At 46.2% G+C, this 27,605-nt stretch overlaps 1 protein-coding gene across 9 annotated transcripts in view; it reads left to right on the top strand.

Moving 5' to 3' along the window:
* PPP2R5C (protein phosphatase 2 regulatory subunit B'gamma) overlaps nucleotides 1–27,605 on the top strand; it is a 175,825-nt gene that overhangs the window by 131,857 nt on the left and 16,363 nt on the right. For all 9 annotated transcript variants that reach the window (XM_039462803.2, XM_039462806.2, XM_039462804.2 and 6 more), the window contains 6 exons: nucleotides 4,947–5,006; nucleotides 7,715–7,823; nucleotides 9,919–9,972; nucleotides 18,971–19,141; nucleotides 22,481–22,608; nucleotides 26,526–26,627. In XM_039462803.2, coding sequence (XP_039318737.1) covers nucleotides 4,947–5,006; nucleotides 7,715–7,823; nucleotides 9,919–9,972; nucleotides 18,971–19,141; nucleotides 22,481–22,608; nucleotides 26,526–26,627 — 624 coding nt within the window. The remainder of the gene's footprint in view (nucleotides 1–4,946; nucleotides 5,007–7,714; nucleotides 7,824–9,918; nucleotides 9,973–18,970; nucleotides 19,142–22,480; nucleotides 22,609–26,525; nucleotides 26,628–27,605) is intronic.

Consider the following 27,605-nt stretch of genomic DNA (forward strand, 5'->3'; position numbering starts at 1 on the left):
CGTGCCGGCCTGCTGTGCGGCCTGTGTCGGGGGCGCCCCATCCTGCCCGTCTGCAGTCATTGGGGTCTCATTCCCTCCCCGGTCTCCACACCTGATAGGGCATTTCAGCCTGAGAGCCTTTCATTTCATGTGTGGCTTTCCTTTGAACTCCTTCCAAGTTCCCCACATCTCATTTATAAAATGGAGCCCAGTGCTGGACATAGCCCAGACCTGACACATCAGCTATAACCAGAGAATGATGTCATTTTCCTAAATGTTATGTTTCTATTTTATATTTCTTGGTATCATGATTCCTTTTGAAAAAGATCATTACTTGGCTGATGTACTTCTCTATGAAAACAATAATATACATTATTTAATTAACATACAACAGGTAAAATTTAAATTTCAGTCTTTTTGACCCAAAATTAAAGCTCTACCTACTGATTTGTTTTCTTAACACTAGTAGGTTTTGTTCAGATAGCAGAATCACAAATGTATTGAACATCTGCATGTAAAAAGTAGAAAACGTTTCATGCCTTCCAGAAACCTAACGAAATACTTAAGTAGAGTAGTATTCAAAAGTCGTTACACATAATTTAGTTCAGTTCTCGCTAAAGGTTCGGTGCTGGAGTATGGCATTCGTGTCTGTGTGCATGCATTGAGTAACCTCTTCTGTAATTGTCCTGCATATGCAATCAACAGCAAGCATGCTGTCTAGATTCCACAATTGGTTTGGGTCCTCATTGTCAGTACCACTACCCCCTCATTTCATGCGAGAAAAAAAGAAGAAAGATCTTGAGAGATGTATTCAGCTCACCCAAGTTTTTTTCTTTTCTCTTTTTTTAAGGCAGGTCTCACTCTGTCACCCAGGCTGGAGTACAGTGATGCTATCATAGCGCACTGCAACCTCAAACTCCTGGGCTGAAGGGATTCTTCCCCCTCAGCTTCCCAAGTAGGTGGGACTACAGATGTGACCACATCTGGCTCATTTTTTACATTTTGGTAGAGATGGGGATCTCACTGTGTTGCCGAGGCTGATCTGGAACTCCTGGCCTCAAGTGATCCTCCTACCTCAACCTCCCAAAGTACTGGGATTACAGGTGTGAGCCACCATACCCAGCCAGCTCATCTAAGTTCAATATAGTACAGCTATGTCTTGTAAGGAAAATACATTTTGAACATATTTGGTTCCGTTTCACTGAAAATGTAAATATAAGGTTGCTATTTATTTCTATAGTTTCTCATTCTCATCAGCTTTAGTGTGAGTTGAATGGTGCTGTCAATTACCCGTGATGCCTGCTGGCACACCATGGGACCTGGAGGCTGGGTGGGCAAGGCAGTGTGCAGTTCCTTCTCTTGTTGTGCAACAAGAACATGGCCCATGCTTCATCCTCATTCTGGCCCTGCAGTGAGGCTGTGCAGCACCTGCTCATGCTCTTATCTCACAGAGAGATGCTGTCATACTGTCCCCATCATCGCCAGAATGTATCACTACCTCACGCCATCCTGGAGTCAGGAGCCACTCCCAGCTCGCTGGCTTCTGTCAGCCATGCTTCATCATCCCTCATGATGCTGTCATCTGCACTGGGCTCATCCAGACCGTTCTGCTCCGTGGCGTGTGCTGGGGCTGGAGTGTTCACAGGGGCTGCTGAGCAGGTCCCCACGCCCCTTCTGTGCTGTGCTGGAGCTCCTCCAGGTTATGGGAGTTCCTGCAGCCACGGCCCCATCCAGGAGGGGAGAGGCAGGAGCCCCAGTGCTAAGGGTTTGGCTTGGAACCAGTGCAGAGTGACATCTGCCCTTTGTATTGGTCAAAGCAGGGCGCAAGGACAGCCCAGCTTCAGAGGAAGGAGAAATAGAGTCCACCTCTTCCCGCAAGGCCAGAACACATCATACAAGCAGGAAAGGCATTGAGGAATCCATTCTGGAGACTTCTGCAGCCAGCAGGTGCCAGCTCAGTGTCTGGGGGTCTGATTCCCTTTCTGCTGAAAGAGTGAGAAACGTTCTCGCCGGCTCCCAGGGTTCTCTGTTTCCCTCCCATTGTCCCTGTTTGTCTTCCACAGGACAGGGAAGAAGGAGAGGAGCTGTCCTGATTTTCTTTCTTCTACCTACTTCAAAGCAGGTGTAAGAAATTACAAATCAATAATGTATCAGTAAGAATGTGGTCATGTTGATTTAGGAAAACAAAACGGCTTACAGCTAGAGGCCACCGTTATGTAAATGTTAAAGCTGATGGAGCTAGAGCAGAAGGGGTTCTGAGGTCTTTGTCTCTGAGCGCCCAGAGCACAGCTCTACAAGGTACTTGCTAGAGGGGTAGTAAACCGAAGCGGCTTGGCCCCAGCGTATGCAAAGGTAGCCTGTAGGGTGAGTTTGGTAAATTAAAGCACCTCTCAGTGTAGACACACATGGACTGACTTCTGCTTGGTCACAGCCTCCAAGCCTCAGGTAGGTGCAGGCTCAGGGACACCGGGTGAGAGCACTTTCTGTTTCTGGCCCCGGCACCGCTGTCGTTCCTGTCACCCATGGCTCCAGGCTCTGCCCCAGTTAACGTCCCCGCCTCACTCTCATGCTGTGGCCACATGCATTGTAGTGCTACTGTGTCTGGCTGCTAAAGGTTCTGCTTCCTGGCACCGGCAAAAACAGATCTTGGCTTTTTGGGTTTTTTTGTTTTGAAACACAGTCTCACTCTGTTGCCCAGGCTGGAGTGCAGTGGCACCATCTCAGCTCACTGTAGCCTCTACCTTCCGGGTTCAAGTGATCCTCCCACCTCAGCCTCCCAAGTATGTGGGGCTCCAGGCATGCACCACCACGCCCAGCTGATTTTTATATTTTTTTCTTTTTTTTTTTTTGTTTGTTCGTTTTTGTAATTTTTTTGTTTAATTTTTATATTTTTAGTAGAGATGGAGTTTTACCACGTTGGCCAACCTGGTTTCGAACTCCTGACCTCAGGTGATCCACCTGCCTTGGCGTCACAAAGTGCTGGGATTATGGGTGTGAGTCACTGTGCCCAGCCAGATTTTGTTTTTTCTAAGCTGGCCTACCAGCCTCTCCATGCATCTTGCCCACCTCACTCCATGTCACGGATCTGTTCCAGCAAAGGAGTTCTCCCTCTCCACACTGCCATTAAAAAAAAAAAAAAAAAAAAGTCTGTTAAGGCCGGGCATGGTGGCTCACACCTGTAATCCCAGCACTTTGGGAGGCTGAGGTGGGCAGATCACCTGAGGTTGGGAGTTCAAGACCAGCTTGACCAACATAGAGAAACCCCGTCTCTACTAAAAATACAAAATTAGCCGGACATGGTAGCACATGCCTGTAATCCCAGCTACTCAGGAAGCTGAGGCAGGAGAATCACTTGAACCCAGGAGGCAGAGGTTGCGGTGAGCCGAGATTGCACCATTACACTCCAGCCTGGGCAACAAGAGTGAAACCCCATCTCAAAAAAAAAAAAAAAAAAAAAAATCTATCTGTTAAAATCCTCCTTCGGGACCCAATTCAAGCACCAGCCTAAGTGAATTCTGATCATTTGGAAATAGATAAGTTAAGACCCATTCTTCAAAAATATTTCACATCTGTGGGTATTTGGCCTCTTTAAAGTCATACTATTTCATTTGTTTCAAATGAAGTGAATGAAATTTCAAAATTGAGCCGGGTGCGGTGGCTCAAGCCTGTAAGCCCAGCACTTCGGGAGCCCGAGGCGGGTGGATCACGAGGTCGAGAGATCGAGACCATCCTGGTCAACATGGTGAAACCCCGTCTCTACTAAAAATACAAAAAATTAGCTGGGCATGGTGGCGCGTGCCTGTAATCCCAGCTACTCGGGAGGCTGAGGCAGGAGAATTGCCTGAACCCAGGAGGCGGAGGTTGTGGTGAGCCGAGATCGCGCCATTGCACTCCAGCCTGGGTAACAAGAGCGAAACTCCGTCTCAAAAAAAAAAAATTTCAAAGTTGAATTTTTTAATCCGCTCAAATTTATTTTTGGCTTAGAGCTGTCTCTAAACAAATGGTTTTCAAGTGATGGGCAGGGATCTTTCAGATCCTCTCACTTCCTGCAGGATACTCCTTGTGGGTTGCTCTAGACCAACCCCAGGTGCATGAGGCTTGGCGCAGGAGAGGCTTCTTTGTTTCTGTGGGACCCCTTTGTGGGAGGACACTTTCCCATTTCCTAACATGTCACTGTTCCCTCTCCTTGTCCCTGGTTTATTCAACAGATGTGTTCTCATCATCAAACAGATGCCAGGCTTGCTCCTAGCCCTGGGAACATAGTCACGAAAAGTCCTTGGCCCTGTCTTCACAGTGACCCCATCTGGAGGGAGACGGGCTGACACAGACGGTGGGGTACATTTCTTGGGGGTCCACCAGAAGCAGGCGCAGTGGACAGAGACTTCTCAGAGGAAGGGAGCTGGGTCTATCGCAGATGGGTGCTTCAGAAAGATCACACCTGAGGCAGTACAGAGGATGTGTGTGGGTGTCAGTGGGGAACTAGGCAGGTAGACCAGGAGGTGTTCAGGAATCACTTCTGCCCTTTGCAAGAACTGTGCTAAATACTGTAGGCTTTAAAACTAAGTAAGACATTGACTTATGTTGAAATACGGCAAAAATGTAAGATGGATTAATGAACAAGTAAAGGATGGATGGACAGATGTGTGTGTGATCAAGCAGATGGTACACATTTGAAATGGCTGCTCCCTGTAGAATTCCTTCAGGTTTCCTAGATGCTTGAAATTTTTCAAAATAAAATATTGAGGAAAACATGTGTACAAGACTGAGCTCTCTGCCCTCAAGGCGTGTACACCTCCAGGCCTTGAGGAGTTTCTCTGGTTCCTGAAGGGCTCCTTGCTCACCACGAGCAGTGTTTGCACAAGTAGACGCTTCTTGTTGCCTGGCTCCGAGGCTCCTCCTACGGCATTGTTTTCTTATTCAGGTTAGTTCAGTGTCTTAATTCTAATTGGAAAATTGGTTTTTTCTAGGTTTATTTATGAAACAGAGCATCATAATGGCATAGCAGAATTACTGGAAATACTGGGAAGGTAAGCCTCTGTGTTGTGTTATGAGTAGCAAATAGCCATAGATGGAATTTACACAGGAGTGATCCATTTCATTGAGTTCAGCTGCCCCCTTTAAAGCAAGGCAATTTAAACCACTCTCTAAAAGAATTTAAATAAAATTTCACTTAAAGAAGGAGTTGGTGAGCTCTTAGATTAAAACATGCCAAATGACAAATCTCTCCCATTTTTATGGTTCTGTATGGAGATTCTACTTCATATACCTCAGTATCATTACTATGGAAACCCAGTTCCAGTTATTTCCTCAAGAGCAATGTTAAAAATAGTTACATAAGAAGGTTTATATTAGAAGCTTGGAAGAAGAATAGATTGTACATTAGGGGTATTGTGTAAATGCTAATATTTTCAATTACTTTCTTTTTTATATGTATACATATAAAATAATTAACATTTCAAAACTTTCATCATCTTATCCAAGTAAAGTTATTACTTGCTTTTTTTTTTTTTTTTTTTTTTTTCTTCTTGAGACAGACTCTTGCTCTGTCACCCAGGCTCAAGTGCAGTGGTGTGATCTCGGCTCTCTGCAATCTACGCTTCCCGGGTTTAAACGATTCTCCTGCCTCAGCCTCCTGAGTAGCTGGGACTACAGGTGCCTGCCACGACGCCCAGCTAATTTTTGTATTTTTGGTGGAAATAGGGTTTCCCCACGTTGGCCAGGCTGTTCTCGAAATCCTGGCCTCAAGTGATCTGTCCACCTCACCTCCCAAAGTGCTGGGATTACAGACATGAGCCATCATGCCCGGCCACTTTTTTTTTTTAATTGATAACCTGTAGATTTTATATTAGACCTTCTAACCCACTGTTTCCCAGAGTTCCTCAGGGTTCCACGGCTAGTAAGGGTGGGAGTGCTTTTTCCTGCCCCTTTTTAGGGGCATAGTGTAGATGGGCAGGTGGGGGTTCTCAGGAGCCTTCGGTGGAGAAGCCCAGCACGCTGGGTGGACTGGTGACTCCCTGCAGCTCCTGAGCACAAGACTCTTTTCTCATGGTGCATCAGGTCCTGCCCAATAGTTCTGAGAAAGGCTATTCTTGTCATTTTAGATGTGATTTGAAAAAATGTCCTCATTAGAATTCTACTTTGATTAGTTTAGACAAACTTGGGGTGGTGGGGTTCTCTCAGTGCAGTGCAGTGCAGTGCAGTGAGTGGTGAAGAGAATGCCCCTAGCTAGTTGCGTGACCATGGGCAGGTACTTCTATAAGATGGGAGGAATCCTTGCATTGCTCTCCTAGATTGTTGCAGGGACAGGAGCGCTGTGTCATGTGTGTTCCACAGCCCGCCACGCCGTGTGCATGGGACCCCCGTGCAGCTCCTGACAAGAGGCTTGATTAGTTTTCTTCTTCCAGACAAGAGGTTGAGCCTGCAGGTGACCCTGTGAATGAGCACGCCCTCCTTGATGGGCCGCTCTAGGCTCACCCTTCCCGCATTGCCCGCCATGCCGAGCGGAGAAGACCAAGTTAGAGACGGCTGTGTCTACTTCTGCAGCTCAGTGACAGTCACTTGCATTTGCCTAATTATAAAACCGAGACAATAAACTAGTTGTTTGAGACAAAAACTTTGCTTTGGAGGCTCTAGGTAGGACCCCCTTTCCTTGCACAAGGAACAGCTTTCTAACTGATTTTTTTTTTTTTTTAATTGAGATGGAGTCTCCTCTGTTGCCCAGGCTGGAGTGCAGTGGCATGATCTCGGCTTACTGCAACCTCCTTCTCCCGGGTTCAAGCGATCCTCTCACCTCAGCCTCCCAAATAGCTGGGACTACAAGCGTGCGCTACCATGCCCAGCTGATTTTTATATTTTTAGTAGAAACCGGGTTTCACCATGTTGGCCAGGCTGGTCTTGAACTCCTAACCTCAGATGATCTACCCGCCTCAGCCTCCCAAAATGCTGGGATTACAGGTGTGAGCCACCACTCCCAGCCCTAACTCATTTTTAACCAACACTCATTCAGCACCCACCGGGTCTCAGTTACCAATATTAAAATAACGACCCTGAATTACTCTAGGCAGCAAGAATTCCTGAAGATGGATAAGACTGAGGCAAGGTGCTGGGTTTGGGGGTCCCATGTGAACTGTCCCGTCTTCCTGGCATGTTTAGGGAGGAAGATTTTGCCACCAGGAGCTCCTGCTGTTGAGCCAGCTTTCTGCTGTTCTGGGTAACACCTGTAAACCCAGAATTTTTTAAATTATCGTGTAGTTACCGAGATAAAAATAATTATGCTTCCTCGAAGGCATTTAATATTTTTAAACTTTTGCTGGTAGCCTCTTTTTTCTGATACACACACACACACACACACACACACACACACACACGTATGTATATATATATAGGAGGAATCACCGTACTTCCCTCCTAGGCTATTGCAGGGGCTGGAGCACTTTATGACATATTCCACAGACCCCCTAGATAGGATCTCGCTATACTGCCCAGGCTAGAGAACGTGGCTATTCACAGGTGCGATTATGGCACACTACAGCCTCAAACTCCTGGCTCAGATGTTCCTCTGGCCTCAGCCTCCCAAGTTAGCTGGGGCACAAGTACATGGTAACATGCTTGGCTCTGTATATTTTGCCTGCTGGGTTTTGATGCTGAAAACAAAAATTGAAAGAAAAACAGCAAGATACTTGTTTAAAATCTGGAATTTGTAAGTGTTCAAACTGAATAAATGTTCTTTTTACAGTATAATTAATGGATTTGCCTTACCACTAAAAGAAGAGCACAAGATTTTCTTATTGAAGGTGTTACTACCTTTGCACAAAGTGAAATCTCTGAGTGTCTACCATCCCCAGGTAAGGGGCAGGGGAGGCTCCAGGAACACAACTGTTGACATGTGAACAGGACTGAATAGTGAATCCAGCCTTAACCAAGAGTGCTTTCTTCTTCATATGACACTGCTGACGTTGGTGACAACCTGGTGATAATTGAAAGAATAAAGGGGTAAAGAAAAATTCATTTTAAGAAATTCAGAAAAATCTCTGTAATACAGAACTTTTAAATTAGTTTTAAGCATAGAGAAAGAAGTAATTCTGTGGAAGGAGTCAAGGAAGACTTCTGAGAGGAGTTTTCTGTAATATTATCGAAATTCAGTACCTTAAAGAGAAAAGCCTATTTAGGTCCATGGCCAATGAATGGCCTATGAGAGTGTTTTTAGGCCGGGCGCGGTGGCTCACGCCTGTAATCCCAGCACTTTGGGAGGCCGAGGCGGGTGGATCACGAGGTCAAGAGATCGAGACCATCCTGGTCAACATGGTGAAACCCCGTCTCTACTAAAAATATAAAAAAATTAGCTGGGTATGGTGGCGCGTGCCTGTAATCCCAGCTACTCGGGAGGATGAGGCAGGAGAATTGCCTGAACCCAGGAGGCGGAGGTTGCGGTGAGCTGAGATCGCGCCATTGCACTCCAGCCTGGGTAACAAGAGTGAAACTCCGTCTCAAAAAAAAAAAAGAGTGTTTTTTAAAAAAATAAAAGCTGCCTCTAATCCCAGCACTTTGGGAGGTCGAGGCAGATAGATCACCTGAGGTTGGGAGTTCTAGACCAGCCTGACCAAATGGAGAAACCCCGCCTCTACTAAAAATACAAACTAGCCGGGCATGGTGGCACATGCATGTGATCCCAGCTACTCAGGAGGCTGAGGCAGGAGAATCGATTGAACCTGGGAGGCAGAGCCTGCAGTGAGTCGAGATCACGACATTGCACTCCAGCCTGGGTAAAAAGCAAAACTGCATATCAAAAATAAATAAACTAAAACTGTGAATGTTTAAAACTATAGCAATGTAAGTACAGCTGTGCTGAAAACTTTAAGTGGTTAACGGGCTACATTGACCTAGATTTGGTTTTCTTTCACCCTTTGGCTGCAGTCAGTGTCTTTGTTCACTTTCAACTGTCACTGGGCCAGGCACTGAGCAGTCATACCCCAGCACAGGCCTAGGAGCGCACAAGGCTCCTTTATGCCACACCCGACTTTCAGGGCTTGTGGTAGGGGCTAAATGACAAAAAGTACATTTTTTTTTTTTTTTTTTTTTTTGAGATGGAGTCTCGCTCTGTAGCCCAGGCTGGAGTGCAGTGGTCCCATCTCAGCTAACTGCAACCTCTGCCTCCTGGGTCCCGGTTCAGGCAATTCTCCTACCTCAGCCTCCCGAGTAGCTGGGACTATAGGCACGAGCCACCATGTTCAGCTAATTTTTGTATTTTTTAGTAGAGACAGGGTTTCACCATGTTGGGCAGTATGGTCTTGAACTCCTGACCTCGTGATCTGCCCACCTCGGCCCCCCAGCGTGCTGGGATTACAGGCGTGAGCCACCGGGCCCAGCCAAAAAGTACATTCTTTAATTGATTCTTCCTAGGAAATACTTATTTTCTCCAACTGCTCTTAACTGGTCATATCTTTGCATCCAGTCAGATTATCATATTAATTGTTGAACAAAAGAAATTAATAGTTGAGAGATTTAAGATGGAACCAGATTGTAATTTGTTTTCCCTGCTTTTAGATTACTTGTGGATTGTAATCTCAAGGACCACGACAAAATCCCCATCATACAGGATTGACTTAGTGATAGTTTACACTAGAAAGACTGTCTTCTGATTTATTTTTCTTATTTTTATGTTTCACCTTTCTGATCTATCACCAATTAATGGGGAAAGATTTATCTGTTGGTCATTGCTCCTGGGCTTCCTCCCTGAAAGTCCCACTCAGAGCCTCCTGTGGGGCCTGCCGGGCGGTTGGGGTGGCACACCCTGGGGGCAACATCAGAATTACACAATGGCTTTGTCTGTACTGTGGGTCCTTGTCTTGCCATAGGAAGGTGTTTAATGAAGATTCTAGGAAAAGCACAGCAGCATTTCTGTGTTGAAATGTTAATGCTGTTTCTCCTTTTACTTTTTAGCTGGCGTACTGTGTAGTGCAGTTTTTAGAGAAGGACAGCACCCTCACGGAACCAGTAAGTACCGTTGCTAGCTCGTATTGTAAGATGTGTGTATTTCACTAAATGTAAATATTACAACATCTGATTCCCCAAATTGCCATTCAGACTTTTTCATCTTAAATTGCAATACTAATAAACAGGTTGATTTCATTCAGGGGTGATAGGCTTTCAAAGTAAAGTGACTTTAGTTGTAGGTTCCTTTATTGCAGTGATTATTTTATGTAATGAGATGGCCGCCTCATCCCTCATTGCACTTTACTCTTTTAAATGTAAAGCACTTGGGCGGTCGCAGCCACTCAATTTTAGTGTGTAATTTCGTAGTTTCACATCTGCTTGGTGTGACAACATATTGAACTGATTATGATCAGAGGAATTATAGTTAGGGTTTGAAATTCTTGTTGTAAGGAAGAGGTTTTACCATCTTGAAAATACTTTCCAGGTTACACTGTAACTGTTTTATGATCATTGAATCACAAGTCAACATTAGATTACTGCTGTTCAGTGGGTGGATTTGTAAATTTTTTTCCAGCCTCCATAATTATATGAAAGGATTTGTAATTTTCTTAACATTTTATGTTTATTAAAAATAAAAAGGCTACCAGGGCTGGGTGCAGTGGCTCACGCCTGTAATCCCAGCACTTTGGGAGGCCAAGGCAGGTGGATCACCTGAGATCGGGAGTTCAAGAGCAGCCTGACCAGCCAGGCGCGGTGGCTCAAGCCTGTAATCCCAGCACTTTGGGAGGCCGAGGCGGGTGGATCACGAGGTCAAGAGATCAAGACCATCCTGGTCAACATGGTGAAACCCCGTCTCTACTAAACATACAAAAAATTAGCTGGGCATGGTGGTGCGTGCCTGTAATCCCAGCTACTCAGGAGGCTGAGGCAGGAGAATTGCCTGAACCCAGGAGGCGGAGGTTGCGGTGAGCCGAGATCGTGCCATTGCACTCCAGCCTGGGCAACAAGGGCGAAACTCCGTCTCAAAAAAAAAAAAAAAAAAGAGCAGCCTGACCAAAACGGAGAAACCCCATCTCTACTAAAAATACAAAACTAGCTGGACGTGGTGGCAAATGCCTATAATCCCAGCTACTCGGGTGGCTGAGGCAGGAGAATCGCTTAAACCTGGGAGGCAGAGGTTGCAGTGAGCCAAGATTGCACCATTGCACTGCAACCTGGGCAACAAGAGTGAATCTCCATCTCAAAACAGTAAATAAATAAAAATAAAAAATAAAAAGGCTATCATAGCCAGTGTTAACAAAGCCAGACATGTCAGGTGCCAGTTTAAGCATATTTAAATATTTTTTGAAACAACTGTATTGAGATATAATTCGCATACCAAGCAATTCATCCATTTAAAGAGTACAATTCAAAGATTTTTGGTATGTTACATTTTGAATTTTTTAAAATTGTGATACGATACATATAAAATTCGTGATTTTAACCATGTTAATGTACAGTTCGCCAGCGTTAATTACATTCATAATGTCGTGCAACCATTTCACTATTTCCCAAGCTTTGTCATCATCCCAAGCAGAAATTCTACCCATTAAACAGTAACTCCCCATTCCTCTTCGCTCTGGCCCCTGCTAACCTCCAGGCCTCCCTAACGTGTAATCTGCTTTATCTATGAATTTGACCACTCTAGGTGATCATAAAACGCTTGTCCTTTTGCAGCGGGCTTATTTCACGCAGCGTCATGTCTTCCAGGGTTCTTCCTCGTGCTGTGTATCAAAGCTTCACTCCTCGTCGCGGCTGAGTGCTGTTCTACCGTGTGGATAGAGCACATTGTGTTTACCTGTTGTGTTTTCAGTGTACACTTGGGTTCTTCCCACTTTTTAGCTATTACGAATAATGTGGCTATTTGTATCCTGGCGTACGAATATTTGTTATGGATCCTGTTTTCAATTCCTTTGGATATATATCCAAAGGAATTGCTGAATCACATGGTAATTGCATGTTTAGCTGTTGGACGAACCAGCATGCTGTGTTCCACAGCGACGGCCCTGTTTACAGTCCCCACAGCGGTGCACAAAGGCTCCCGTTTCCTGCCTCCTCACCGGTGCTTGCTGCTCCTGCTGCTGCTGTTGTTTACTTTTTATTTTTTATTTTTTGAGACAAAGTCTCACTGTATCGCCGAGGCTGGAGTGCAATGGCACGATCTCGGCTCACCGCAACCTCCGCCTCCTGGGTTCAAGCGATTCTCCTACCTCAGCCTCCTGAGTAGCTGGAGTTACAGGTGCCCGCCACCACTCCTGGCTAATATTTGTATTTTTAGTAGAGACAGTTTCACCATGTTGGCCAGGCTGGTCTCAGACTCCTGACCTCAGGTGATCTACCTGCCTCAGCCTCCCTCACGCTAGGATTGCAGGTGTGAGCCACCATGCCTGACCTGTTGTTTTCATTATAGCCATCTTAGCAGTTGGATGCAGTATCTTGTGTGGTTTTGATTTGCAGTTCACTAATGACTAAGAATGTTGAGCATCTATTCAGTGCTTGCTGACCAAAATTTTTATATCTTCTTGGCCAGGTGTGGTGGCTCACACCTGTAATCCCATCACTCCGGAGGCTGAGATGGGAGAATCGCTTGAGCCCAAGAGTTGGAGAGCAGCCTGGGCAACATGGTGAAACCCCATCTCTACAAAAAAATGCAAAAATTAGCCAGGCATGATGGTGTGTGCCTGGGCAAGAGAGTAAAACCCTGTCACGCACAAAAAATTATATATATCTTCTTTGCAGACATGTCCATTTAAATCCATTGCCCATTTTTTAAATTGGGTTTGTTTTTTTTTTTTTTTTAATTATTTGAGTGTCAAGGAATGTTAGGAGCCAATTCAAATGTTTGAATGCTCTTTTAAAAGTCACAGTTAAGACTAGAAAATATAGGTCTTGTCACTCCTGGGCCCTTTCTGTCTTTCACAGTTCTCTTGTTACATTGTAATTTTTATAGTGAAATTACATGAGAAATTCTTAACATTGAATTTCTGAGTTAAGCTGGCTCTAGTCTCTGCTTTCTTGAAGCTTTTAAATTCTATGTGTAGTTTCCCTCCATTTCACCCACAAAATTCAAGAAGAGCTCTTCTTATACTGCAGCTGCAGAGGCAGCAGGGGCTACAGAGCTGTGAGCTGGGCCTACCCTGCCCTGCCGGGCCCTCGTGGAGCGACACGTCCCTGCACGCTCTCCCTCCAGCCCCCAGAAGCCTCTGCCTGAGATTTTGGGGAGCTCCCAAGGAAATGTAGCAAATCTCATCACACTTCAGCATCAAGCACAATCAAGGTTTAGGTTCAGGAGGTGTAACTTTTATTCTCCTTAGCTGACTGAAGACATGTCTAGGTAGGAAAAAGAAAAATGAGATGGTGTTAATAAAACTTATTAGGGAGGCCGGGCGCGGTGGCTCAAGCCTGTAACCCCAGCCCTTTGGGAGACCGAGGCGGGTGGATCACTAGGTTGAGAGATCGAGACCATCCTGGTCAACATGGTGAAACCCCGTCTCTACTAAAAATACAAAAAATTAGCTGGGCATGGTGGCACGTGCCTGTAATCCCAGCTACTCAGGAGGCTGAGGCAGGAGAATTGCCTGAGCCCAGGAGGTGGAGGTTGCAGTGAGCCGAGATCGCGCCATTGCACTCCAGCCTGGATAACAAGAGCGAAACTCTGTCTCAAAAAAAAAAAAAAGAAAGAAAAGAAAGAAAAGAATAAAACTTATTAGGGATTTTTTTTTTTTACTGTATTTTTTACAGCAGTTACACGCCTTAACTCCTCCTCTGCCTGTATTTAAGGTCTTCTCCAAACTCAAGAGTGAGAAGTTGGTTTTTGTTGTTGTTTTTGGGGTTTTTTTGAGATAGGATCTCACTCTGTCACCCAGGCTAGAGTGCAGTGGCATGATCTTGGCTCACTGCAACTTCCACCCCGTGGGTTCAAGAAATTTTCCTGCCTTAGCCTCCCAAGTAGCTAGGACTATAGGCTCACAGCACCACACCCGGCTAATTCTTGTATTTTTAGTAGAGATGTGGTTTTGCTATGCTGGCCAGGCTGGTCTCAAACTTCTGACCTCAGGTGATACCTCGACCTCCCAAAGTGCTGTGATTACAGATGTAAGCCACTGCACCCGGCGAAGAGGTTGTATTAGGGTTTTCTAGAGGGACAGAACTAATAGGGTAGATACAGAGAGAGTTTATTAAGGAGTATTAACTCACATGATTACAAGATCCCACAATAGGCCGTTTACAGGCTCTGAGGCGCAAGGAAGCCAGTCCAAGTCCCAAAGCTGAGGAATTTGGAGTCCAATGTTCGAGGGCAGGAAGCATCCAGCACAGGAGAAAGATGGAGGCTGGAGGCTAGGCCCGTCTAGTCCTTCCATGTTCTTCTGTGTGCTTTTATTCTGGCCTTGCTGGCAGCTGATTAGATGGTGCCCACCCAGATCAAGGGTGGGTCTGCCTTTCCTAGCCACTGACTCAAATGTGAATCTCCTTTGGGAACACCCTCACAGACACACCCAGGATCAATACTTTGCATCCTTCAGTCCAATCAAGTTGAAACTCAGTTTTAACTATCACAGAGGTTTTACTTGAGAAAGTAATATGTTAAAAAAAAATTATCTCTCCTCTCCTCTCCCATCTTCTCCTATTCAAAAATGAAAAAGAGCTGAGCAAGGTGGCACATACTCCTAATCCCAGCACTTTGGGAGGCCAAGGCAGGAGGATTCCTTGAGGCCAGGAGTTTGCGACCAGCCTGAGCAATATAGTGAGACCTCCTCTCTCCAAAGGAAAAAAAAAATTTTTTTTTAATTAGCCGGGCATGGTGACATGTACCTGTGGTCCCAGCTACTCAAGAGGCTGAAGTGGAAAGATTGCTTAAGCCCAGGAGGTCAAGGCTAGAGTGCCGTCCTGAGTGGCAGAGCAAGACCCTGTCTCAAATAAGTAAATAAAAATAGAAAGTAAAGAAAGATACAGAAGGAGAGAATTTTTTTTTAAGTGTGCAGGGCCAGGTGCAGTGACTCACACCTGTAATCCCAGCACTTTGGGAGGCCAAGGCAGGTGGATCATCTGAGGTCAGGAGTTCAAGACCAGCCTGATCAACATGGAGAAACCCCATCTCTACTAAAAATACAAAATTAGCCAGGCATGATGGCACATGCCTATAATCCCAGCTACTCGGGAGGCTGAGGCAGGAGAACTGCTTAAACCTGGAAGGCGGAAGTTGCAGTGAGCCAAGATCACGCCATTGCCCTCCAACCTGGGCAACAGAGCAAAACTCCGTCTCAAAAAAAAAAAAACTATGCAAAGTTTTCTTTCATAATTTTTCTTTATGCTTTTCTTTCGTAATTTGTCTTTCTTTTGTAATTTCTCGTACAAAAAATCCTGAAGAATTCGCCAAAAGCAACATTGCATTTACCACAGAGAAAGGCTGCCCCCACCTAAGCCCCTAGCATCTCTATTCTGCCATCTACTGTCAGCCTGAACCCTAATCCTCCTCCAGAGGGCTCACCCTATTCTCTCTTCTATCTCTAAGTAACATAAAAGCAGAGAACGTTTGTGTTTTTAATTCCCACTAATATAGTAAATAAAGTGAATATAACTTTGCAAGGGTAAGAGACTGGTTGCAGCTTCAGTGGGGTCCTTCCAGCATGAATGTTACATGCAGGACTCTGACTTGGCACCAGTGCAAAGAAGGTGCAAACCCTGCCAACCCAGGCCCCGATGTTCCAACCCAGAATACTTAGCTTAGTTTTCTGCTGCACAGCTAATGTAATAGTACTGTCCTGGCTTTAGAAGCAGATTTAATTTCCTACATGTTAAAAACATTCAGACCCTCATTGCAGTAAATTTCCTCTTTTGAAATGCCTATTTTATGAAAACTCAAAGGCCGTTTTGCCTTGCTTCAGCATTGAAAGCTTGTTGATAATAAGATCAAAGTTTAGGCTTTTGTGCAGGTGTGTATCTGCGCGGTAGCACTGAGGACACCTGGTGTCTACGTCCATCTCACAGGCCTGCACCAAAGGGACCCAAAGCCATCAAGTGTCCAGGCTCAGGAATGTTTAAGTAAGATCCACTGAAAAGTCTGAGATCTGAAGGACACGTGTTGCCCTATTGGCAGTCTGCAGTTGGTATTTTTCGTTTGCTGATTGTGTACAGTGCTCACAGGCTTTCTGGGCACATGAAACACTTTCTCTGTTGTAAGAACAGAACCTCATCAGAGATTTTACAGCAGTAAAACTGTTCCGTGTTCACCCACCTGCCTCTTTAGGCTCATCCCGTTTTAATTCCTGGCATGGTAGCAACTCTTCTTTCTCCTTGGTCTGCCAGGACAGGATGGGGGCTCCCCAAAACTCAAGGCTGGGGCCACTGGCTTGCCAGCCCTCTCCAAGGAACGGGCAGTCCTTGGGCTTCCAAAGGAAAACTCCGGGCCTCGTGCAGCGCCCAGCACCCCGCGGCACACGGCCATTGTTGCCTCGGATTAGCATTCCCTGAGCAGACACCCTCCTCCGCAAAGCACGGCCACATGGAGGCGGCGAGATAGCTGCTGCTGGTCACAGCTCATTCCAGACAATGTGAGAAGGAAGGCCCGTGTGTGAATCTGATCCCAGAAATGATACCTTTTCCAGAGGAATGGAATCGCTAAATTGATTTTTTTGTCTAGTTCAAAAATTAACATACTTCTCCTAATAAAATTCCGTTTGACAAATGAAGAGAAATAGACATAGGAAGTGATTTGCATCTGCTGTGTCCTTAATAGTGATTCCAACAGAGTGTAGTAGAAACGCAGTAAGTACTTATTAAATAGTTTTGAGCTAGGAGGATCATTAAATGATGCATGTTTAGAAATAATTCCCTTTTAAGACACTTGTGTGGTAGATTTTTATGTCAGACTTCAAAACTCTCAGCACTTCCGTTTTATTTGGAATTTGGGGGGGTTTTGTTTGTTTGTTTGAATCTTGGAGTCTAGTGGTGCAATCATGGCTTACTGCAGCCTCAACTTCCTGGGCTCAAGCAGTTCTCCCACCTTAGTCTCTCGAGTAGCTGGGACCACAGGTGCACATCACCACACCAGGCTAATTTTTAGATTTTTTTGTAGAGACAGGGCCACACCAGGGTGCCTAAGCTGGTCTCAAACTCCTGGGCTCAAGCAGTCCTCCCACCTCGACCTCCCAAAGTGCTGAGATTACATGTGTGAGCCACCACACCCAGCCTTACTTCCTTTTTTAAGTAGATTTTGGAGTTTTATAAAGTGTAATATCGGCTGGGCGCGGTGACTCACGCCTGTAATCCCAGCACTTTGGGAGGCCGAGGCAGGTGGATCATGAGGTCAACAGATCGAGACCATCCTGGTCAACATGGTGAAACCCCGTCTCTACTAAAAATACAAAAAATTAGCTGGGCATGGTGGGGCGTGCCTGTAATCCCAGCTACTCGGGAGGCTGAGGCAGGAGAATTGCCTGAACCCAGGAGGCGGAGGTTGTGGTGAGCCAAGATCGCGCCATTGCACTCCAGCCTGGGTAACAAGAGCGAAACTCCGTCTCAAAATAAATAAATAAATAAATAAAGTGTAATATCATAAAAAATTATCTGGGAGCCCAAATGCCAAAGCATCAAAACAAAATTTTTCTGAATGGAAGTTAAATGTCCACCTTTTTAAAAAATCCCTGTAGTGATTAAAAGGCTGGCCTGCTGAGTATGTGTTGGTGTGATTTACTGAACCAGAAATAACTAGTGAGTGAAAACAACCAGGCGGTCCCAAGGGCCAGCATTTGCTGCAATTCTACAGCACAGGAGCTGGGGTGGAAGCTTGACGATGTTGCTGGGACTAGGCCAAACAGCCACTTTAACGAAACGGATTACACTTGTACAATTTATGTGTGCAAGCAGATACATATGCACTTTATATGTAAATACCTGTTTTGGATTGTAGTACTTTTTTAGAACTAAGATGGCTAAAGTCTAAAAATATTATTCAATCCGCATTGAGTCAGATTGAGTATTTTGTACTGGTGTGATTGTGGTAGGACATTTGGTAACTACAGGAACATATAAAGAAAGAAAGGTTGCCCAGTGGAAATCCTTTCTAGCTGTCTGACTTGGCCAAGGAGCATAAACCATCCACTATCCACAAGCAGGGAAAATCGGGCTGTGCCTGGCAGAGAGCTGGTAGCACAGACCCCCTGGGTGGTGGCCGTCCTGGCTACAGCTACCACTGCCGCCTGCTCACTGCAGGCCCAGTACTGCTCAGGCAGTTGTAGTGGACGCCCGCAGGTGTGCGCCCAGACAGCACAGCAGGCCCTGCCCGGGGTCCCGGCACAGCACCTGCAGGTGTGGGTTAACAAGGTCAGCTCAGTTCACACCACTCTTTGATATATTTTAACATAGCTGAAAACAGTCTATGCATACGAAAGCATCTATGTTTGTGTATAAATACATATGGATGGTTGGTAAATTTGGGAAAGAAATGGATTATGTATATTTGGCAGACAGTTTCAGTACCGGCCACTTCCACATTAAATACTCATATGAATTGATATGCTCTGTGTTTTCTCCATTGATCTTATTTTTTCTAAACTATCCTAACTGCTTATTGTTTTTTCTTTTTTTACTAAAAGGAAAGGACTCTTACTGAAATAGTGTTTGATCAGAGAGAGGGGTTATATAAGTTAAAATGTGTAATTTCCGAAGTATGTAAAGTTAAGCCAGGCAGGTGGTGCATGCTTGTTGTCCCAGCTACTCAGTTCTGAAGCAGGAGGATCCCTTGAACCCAGAAATTCAAGCCCAGCCTGGACAACATAGTGTGACCCATCTCTAAATACATTGATTGATCAAATGGTTAGATAACCAGACAGACATACCCATTTCTCTAACTATAGACAATCACGTACAATTACTGAGTCCCTGTTCCTCCTTTAAGGAAGGTGGCACCATCTTCCCGGGTTGCTTGGCAGCGGGGCCACCTCCGTGGAAGCAGACGGCTTGCTTGCAGGTGTGGGGGCCTCGTGGGCATCAGGCACTCCATGTGTCATTTCTTTTGTAGGTGGTGATGGCACTTCTCAAATACTGGCCAAAGACTCACAGTCCAAAAGAAGTAATGTTCTTAAATGAATTAGAAGAGATTTTAGATGTAATTGAGCCATCAGAATTTGTGAAGATCATGGAGCCCCTCTTCCGGCAGTTGGCAAAGTGTGTCTCCAGCCCACACTTCCAGGTATGTGGGGCTCAGGGAGAGCCGATTCTAATGATTTCCACATTTGTTTTGGAAAGGAGAAGTTCCATGTGTAGCTGGCCATGGTGTGCTTCTCATGCAATTTAAAGGTAAAATCCAAGTTTTTACTTTAATTATCCTTCAAATACAATGTGCAACTGGGATTCTGTAGAATGCCCTTGCACGTCTTGTCCCCTCTGCCGAATATTTTTTCTCAGTGAGACCAGTCATCTGGCGTCTCTATAAAGCCATCTTGTCTTCATGTTCAGTGTGCTTCCAAGTTCATAAAACCTTCTTTTCCACATCTGAGCATCACTATTGAGAGACGGCAGGTGATCGGAGCCTCGGCTCTGAGAGCTCTTGCTGCTGAGGCGCGTGATTCCTCACATTGTGTAAATCTGTCTCCTTTACCCTTTGGAATAATAGCTCTGACTTGTGTCACTGCCGCATTCCTGTGCCAGAGGACTGCCATTGTCAGAGCCTCCTTCCACTTCCTTTCCCCAATTTCCTTAACCCTTAAGCCAGCCTCGGCTCATCGCCTCTTTCGAAGGCTGTCCCCCACCGGCCCTCCCGGCCTGCCTGCCTCTGTCGGACGTGCTCACCACCTGTCCTTTTGCATCACTGAGCGGACATGTATTGTGCACTCATCATGAACAAAGTGAAAATAGGCACAAAATGAGCAGGGCCTCCCAGTGCCCAGGGAGCAGGCCCCACAGTGGGAGAGGGTGACCGTGGCATACCACCACTTTACAGCTGACCGTGAAGGGCCAGGTGGCGTGTGCAGCAGGCTTTCAGAAGCACGTGGGCAGCTACCTTCACACAAGTCTTAAGTGGCTAGAAAAGGTCCGCAAGAGTGAGGTCCTCCGAATTGAACCTTTCAAGATGGTTTTGAAAAGACAAAACTAAGACAAGAAGGCAAGTGGTAGAAGAGTGAGGCGCCCTGGAGCCTGGGCACCACAGTGAATGAGGCCAGGCTGAGCCGGGTTCACGGAAGGCGCCACCGTGGTGTCATCTCTTCTGTTACAAACATTCAGCTTATTTTCACTTTATAAACTTCTGTGAGTTTTCACATTAGGAACTAGGAAAGGAAAATGATATTTTGGGTTTTGTGGGGTTTTTTTTTTTTCATCAATCCTGGCCTACAGAGAAAATAGTGTTTTTCAAGACTTTCAGTGCAAGCACTTTGCACAAAGGAACATGGTTTCCTAGAAACCACAGAGACTAGCGCCACAGAAGCCTGGCCGTAGCACAGGGTGTTGGCATGCCAAGGAGAGACTGGCAGTTGTGGGGAGTGTCCTGAAAATTCGAACCCCTTCCCCAAATGAAAAATGAGCTATCGATATAGGTAACTTTATACTTGGAAGAGAAGACAGGGACCAGCGAACTCATGATGTGCTGTTTTGAATAAAAGCATGTGACAGGGCAAGGAGGAAGAGAATTCCAGGTGGGGACAGCAGAGCCACGGGGGCTGTGCAGCTGCCAGGGGCTTGACTGCTGCTCTACAGGTCACAGAAACCTTTTCTTTTTTTTTTTTTTTTTTGAGACGGAGTTTTCGCTCTTGTTACCCAGGCTGGAGTGCAATGGCACGATCTCGGCTCACCGCAACCTCCGCCTCCTGGGCTCAGGCAATTCTCCTGCCTCAGCCTCCTAAGTAGCTGGGATTACAGGCATGCGCCACCACGCCCAGCTAGTTTTTTGTATTTTTAGTAGAGACGGGGTTTCACCATGTTGACCAGGATGGTCTCGATCTCTCGACCTCGTGATCCACCCGCCTCGGCCTCCCAAAGTGCTGGGATTACAGGCTTGAGCCACCGCGCCCGGCTCCAGGTCACAGAAACCTTCATGTCCCTGCGGAGAACGGAGCATGAGGGCTGCCAGGGCAGCCCGCCACACCTCCAATCAAGGAGATCAGCGCCAGGACCCCCTTGGCCTTCAGCTGCAGGCCCAGCCCCCTCCTCACCCTCATCCGTGTCTCTCAAACATGCTTGCACCCATCTTGGCTTCTGCTTCTTGGAGGACTTGATCAGCACAGAGTACATTCCAGATTTTTTTCCAGACACATATACATAAGGCCAACTAATTCTTTTTTTTTTTTTTTCTAGACAGAGTTTTGGTCTGTCACCCAGGCTGGAGTACAGTAGCACAATCTCAGCTCACTGCAAACTCCACCTCCCAGGTTCAAGTGATTTTCCTGCCTCAGCCTCCAAGTAGCTGGAACCACAGGCGTGTACCACTACCCCAGCTAATTTTTCTATTTTTAGTAGAGATGGAGTTTCAAAATATTGACGAGGCTGGTCTTAAACTCCCAACCTCGTAAATCTGCCCACTTCAGCCTCCCAAAGTGCTGGGATTACAGGCATGAGCCACTGTACCCTGCTCATTCTTAATTTTTAGATTTTTTTTCCCCTGAGGTCAGGAGTTCAAGACCAACCTGATCAACATGACAAAATCTCATCTCTACTAAAAATACAAAAATTAGTGAGGCGTGATGGTGCATGCCTGTAATCCCAGCCACTTGGGAGGCTGAGGTAGGAGAATCACTTGAACCCAGGAGGTGGAGGTTGCAGTGAGTCAAGATGGGGCCACTGCACTCTAGCCTGGGTGACAGAGCGAAATTCTGTCTCAAAAAAAAAAAAAAACATAGGGGAACCGCCAGTGGCTTCCCGTGAGTAAGGGCCAATGCACTCGGGCCCTGTTCCCCTACCTGCTCTCGTTCATGCCCTTACTGCCCTCTGCAGTGGTCCTCAGCCAGCCCCTTGCTGACAACTCTGGACCTCTCCTCCCTCTGGTCCTCACTCAGAAGTTACCTCCTCTGCACTGAAGCCACCCAACCCCACACACATTGCCTGTCCCCCTGCCCTGCTGCTCTTTGCATGTGACTTAACCGTTTCTTGTAAATTAATAATCATCCATCACCTGTCTCCTCCCCACAAGGATGTGAGCTCCATGGAGGCAGGGATTTCTGCCTTGCCTTGCTCAGTGCTGAACGCTCAGCAGAACACAACACACACACTAGAGCTGACCAGGGGAGGCGGGCCGATGGGTGGAACAACCTCCTTTGAGTAGTCTCCTCAGCATCTAACCAGCGTCCAGCATAAATGTTTATTGAATAAGTGGAGAAATATGTGACAGTGTTCTTGATTCCTTGATGTACAGGAAATTATCCTCCTCTTTGTTGAAGCCTCTTCAGGGTGACAGTCTAGAATATTTTGAATTTATAGAAATAATCGTAACTTTCTGGTCCAAGGTAATTCATTACCCGACTCACAGGTGTAACAGCAAAGACAGCTGCCCCGTGTCTCAGGCACAACCTCCAGCAAGTCACCCGCGTTTGTTTTTCAGGTGGCAGAGCGAGCGCTCTATTACTGGAACAACGAATACATCATGAGTTTGATCAGTGACAACGCAGCGAAGATTCTGCCCATCATGTTTCCCTCCCTGTACCGCAACTCAAAGACCCACTGGAACAAGTAAGAAAGAACTGGCTGCCGTCTTCTGCAGTCATCTTAAAATGTGGCACGTTTTGCTGCTACTTCAGTTAGAGTAAAAATCTGAATTTTAAATATCAGTTAAAAAACAGCAGTGTCGCCGGGCGCGGTGGCTCAAGCCTGTAATCCCAGCACTTTGGGAGGCCGAGGCGGGTGGATCACGAGGTCAAGAGATCGAGACCATCCTGGTCAACATGGTGAAACCCCGTCTCTACTAAAAATACAAAAAAAATTAGCTGGGCATGGTGGCACGTGCTTGTAATCCCAGCTACTCAGGAGGCTGAGGCAGGAGAATTGCCTGAACCCAGGAGGCGGAGGTTGCGGTGAGCCGAGATCGCGCCATTGCACTCCAGCCTGGGTAACAAGAGTGAAACTCTGTCTCAAAAAAAAAAAAAAAACAGCAATGTCAATTGCTTTGTGGACCCATAAATTAAGTCGCAGTGTGGGTTGCGTCTGTGGCCTTTCATGTGACCACCTAGAGGCGCATTGGTTTGCAGCCACCTCCCAGTAGAAGCAGCTTCCAGGCCTCTTCCTGAGCATCCTTCAGAGGAGCTGAAGGTCTCTGCAGAGCTGGTGGGGCTCAGCCCCCGCAGGAGCACAGTGGCCGCCGCATTCTCAGCGTGTCTCTTGAGCTTCGCTGACGTGCACCCTGGATGAGCCCCTCTGTGAACCCCAAAAACCACCCCACGGTGGTTACTACCCGGAGAAGAAGAGGGAGGCAGGCGACCCTAACACATCCCCACATCCCCAGGAGCCAAAAGCATTTCCTTCTACTCTGCTCTTTCATCTTTTGACTTAAAGAGGATGAATAAATCTGTTTACTGAGCAATAGTCTTCTGAGACTCTAAAAAAAGAAACAGTTGATTTGGGTGCCACATTTCTTATTTATTTGTCTTTTTTTAATTTTGAATTTTATTTGTTCATTTTTAGACAGGGTCTTGCTGTATCGCCCAAGCTAGAGTCTAATCACAATCATGGTTCATTTAAGCCTCCACCTCCTGGGCTCAAGCAAACCTCCTGCCTCAGCGTCCCGAGTAGCTAGGACTATTCTTGTATTTTTTGTAGAGATGAGGTTTTGCCATGTTGCCCAGGCTGGTCTCGAACTCCTGGGCTCAAGTGGTCGGCCCACCTCAGCCTCCCAAAGTGCTGGGACTGTGTGAGCCACTGCACCTGGCCGTATTGTTTATTAGTATGGTATCATCTAATACTCCTGTTATTTAAAGAAATAGGAGTATCTTGAGTTTTTCTCTCCCCACCTTCTTTCATCTCTTTCCTTTGTATATTGTAATTATAACTCAGAACTTAAAGAAGAGCAGAGCCGTGCTATCCAGCTCTCCTCCCGTAGTTTCCAGGTGAGGAAGGGAAGACCTGGCGAGCGTCGCAGTCCAGTCTGCGCTCACGAAGCTGGGGAGCGGCACTCTGGCCCAGTGCGGTCTCCTAACTCCAAGTGTCTGTTGGGGCACCCCTCCTGCTGTGCTGCACAGCCTGCTGCCGGCGCACCAGCCCTCGCCCACACACCCTCTCTCCCTACCCTCTCACGGCTGCAGGTGGCACTACCTCTTTCCCAGAATTCCGCAGGGCGGCAGCCAGACAGGTGTTAGCCCTGGAGCTCTGAGCCAGACCCCAGGGCGATGGTCCAGCCGGTCCACCAGCATCAGATCCTCTTAGAGTTGCTTCCCAGGAATTGAGCAGAGAAGGGCAGGCAGATCAGAGGAAGGGTGACTTTGGTTCACATTCCTGTCCTCCTCCTGACCAGCTGTCCAAACGCAGGCAAGTTCGCTCTCACCAGCTCTTTCTCAGCCACAGTTTCCTCTTTGGAAAAACTGAGAAAGTCAACTGCTTTGCCTTGCAACAATCTTCACTTGGCTGTGAGGATTCATATAAAGCTAATATGCATAAAGTACCAGGCTTATGATAGGCACCGAGTAAGCATTGGCTGTCACTTTGTGGCTATAGGGCCAGCAGCCGTGACCCTCGAGGCAATAGCGTGGGAGTTGCAGTTCTTAGTAGCACATCCACCCCAACAGCCTGTTCTGTGGAGCATTTGTTGTCTTGAGATGGAGTCTTGCTCTGTGGCTGCCCAGGCTGCCCCAACAGACACTGGGAGTTAGGAGGCCACACAGTGGCATGATCTTGGCTCATGAGATCATGCAGCCTCCGCCTCCCAGGTTCAAGCAATTCTCCTACCTCAGCCTCCCAAGTAGCTAGAACTACAGGCAGGCACGAGCCACCATGCCCAGATAATTATTATATTTGTAGTAGAGATGGGGTTTCACCATGTTGGTCAGGCTGGTCTTGAACTCCTGACCTCAAGTGACCCACCTGCCTCGGCCTCCCAAAGTGCTGAGATTATAGGCATGAGCCACTGTGCCTGTTTTGCGTTGATTTTTTCTTTTTTGAGACAGAGTCTCACTCTGTCACCCAGGCTGGAGTGCAGTGGCACAATCTCAGCCCACTGCAACCTCCACCTCCCAGGTTCAAGCAGTTCTCTGCCTCTGCCTCCTGAGTAGCTGGGATTACAGGCGTGTGCCACCATGTCCAGCTGATTTTTGTATTTTTTAGTAGAGACAGGGTTTCACCATCTTGCCCAGGCTGATTTTGAACTCCTAACCTTGTGATCCACCCGCCTCGGCCTCCCAAAGTGCTGTGATTACAGGTATGAGCCACCACGCCTGGCTTGTATTTATTCATTCATTTATTTGAGATGGAGTCTTGCTCTGTCGCCGGAGCTGGACTGCAGTGGCACAATCTCAGCTCACTGTAACCTCCGCCTCCTGGGTTCAAGCAGTTCGTTGCCTCTGCCTCCCCAGTAGCTGAGATTATAGGCACCTGCCACCATGCCCAGCTAATTTTTGTATTTTTTTAGGAGAGATGGGGTTTCACCATCTTGGCCAGGCTGGTCTTGAACTCCTGACCTCGTGATCCACCCACCTCGGCCTCCCAAAGTGCTGGGACTACAGGCATGAGCCTCCACGTCCATCCGATTTTTTTTTTAATTGAGCTCAACAAGGACAACAAAAACTCCTGGAGTGTAGCCATATTTGTTGTGTATAATTTAGTATGGTGTGCAAGTTAGCACAATGAATAACTGACTTTCAATTCCTGCCCATTGCAAAGAAAAAAAAAAAACGTTCTTTTAAGTATTTCCTAAGTACTGTTTGGATTATATTATAAAGTGGATTAAGAAGTAAGTGCGATTTGAGGGTTATGTTTTTTGGTATTTGTTTTTTAACTCCCGGCAACTATTGCTCACAATCCTGTGGGCTGACCAGGCTCTGCTGCTCAGGTTTCTGCTGGTGTCTGCTGGGTGTTCGGGGCTCTTACGTGGTTGCAATCTGATGGCAGCTGGGACTAGAGTCACCTGGAGGCTCAGCTGGGACCATTTGGCCTCTTTCCCTCTCCCTGTGTGTCAGAGCCTGAGAGCTAAGCTTTGATTAAGCTGTTTTATGCTAATTTTATTTTCTCTTTCAAAGCTCTGTTTTGGCATTATTAAAATTAATTTTTCTGTCCTCAGGGAATAGGATGAAAAGAAACTGACATTTATAGGAAATAAACTATTGCCATTATTGTCCTCTTTATAATTTCATCTTAATTGTGTTTGTTCAAGTCTCAACATTTTTAATTCAGTTTAGTTTCTGAGCAAGGTGGTTTTGGCTACTGTCAGCTGGGGACAGTAAGCAGAGTGACCTCCGTGGCTGTGTGGGAGCCACTGTGAGGAAAGTCTCAGGTGTGTGGCTGACTGTCAGAAAACGAGTAACTGGGAATGGGCAGGCCTTGCAGTTAGAGCTGAGGGAAACGGTGCGGTGTGGGCTGGGAACCTGGAGCAGCCTAGGTGTGCGGAGGGCGAGGGCTGTGCGGGAGCATGTGCCCCCAGGCTCACCGTGCACTCGTCTTTCCAGGACAATACATGGCTTGATATACAACGCCCTGAAGCTCTTCATGGAGATGAACCAAAAGCTATTTGATGACTGCACGCAACAGTTCAAAGCAGAGAAACTAAAGTGAGTTGTTCCCTTCACAAGTTACTGTTTCCAGGATTTTTTTGTTAATCCTAAATAAGGCTCGTCCATTGTTTTGTCCTAAAAAGTTATTCTTCGCGTGAAGGCAAAACCAGGCCTCTCATACTTGGAAAGGAAATTAAGACTGTGTTATAATAACTTACTTTGAAAGAACAGGTGTTTCTGGTTAGCTCTTCTCCTCCTTGGCACTGCTAGATTAATCATCTTTGCAAAAAGTGCTTATGTGGGCAAGAATTTAACATTCAGAATTTGTTCTTTTCTTGGGCTGTAATGGGTTTAAAGGCTATAATGGGTTTAAAGGCTATAATGTATAGTCATTTTTCATGTTTATAAGGCAGGGATTTGAATTATATCCTATAAAGTTTATACAAGAGGGCAACAATCTTCCTATCAATGTAGCTTTATTCTGACTTAATGAAGTCCATCAATTTGGGTGTTCTTTGGAATCTAGTCTGTTCTTTGCAAAGTCAGGGTCCTGCTTTCATGCCTTTGAGCCCACATCTGTTGAGGGGTGGTCTAACTGACAAGGTACTTCGTCCCTAGGCCGTGCAAATAACAATGTGATTAAGTAGTTGTCAGCGGTCGCTTCTTCCAAGTTGAGTATGGATTACGGGCAGATGTTATTCTTCGCTTGTCACTTAAAACTGGCTAAGGCAGATAAGGTTTGCACAAATGTGGTTCAAAATACAATGTGTATATGTTATCTGTGTGTGTGTGTATTATGTGTGCATATATATATATATAACAAGTGCCATTTACTCACTCCTTTGACAAATATGTGAATATTTACCTATACACCAGGCCCTGTTTTAGATTCTGGCAATATAGCAGTGAATAAAACCCACAAAAATCCATGCCCTTTTGGGGTTTATATTCTGGGTAGGGTGGAAAGAGAAAAAAACGCAAAATAGAAATAAGTGAACACACAGAGTGTGAGAGATGATGACAAATAAATTAGGA

This window comes from Saimiri boliviensis, chromosome 2 (genome assembly GCF_048565385.1).
Source record: "Saimiri boliviensis isolate mSaiBol1 chromosome 2, mSaiBol1.pri, whole genome shotgun sequence".
Classification (NCBI taxonomy): Eukaryota; Metazoa; Chordata; class Mammalia; order Primates; family Cebidae; genus Saimiri; species Saimiri boliviensis.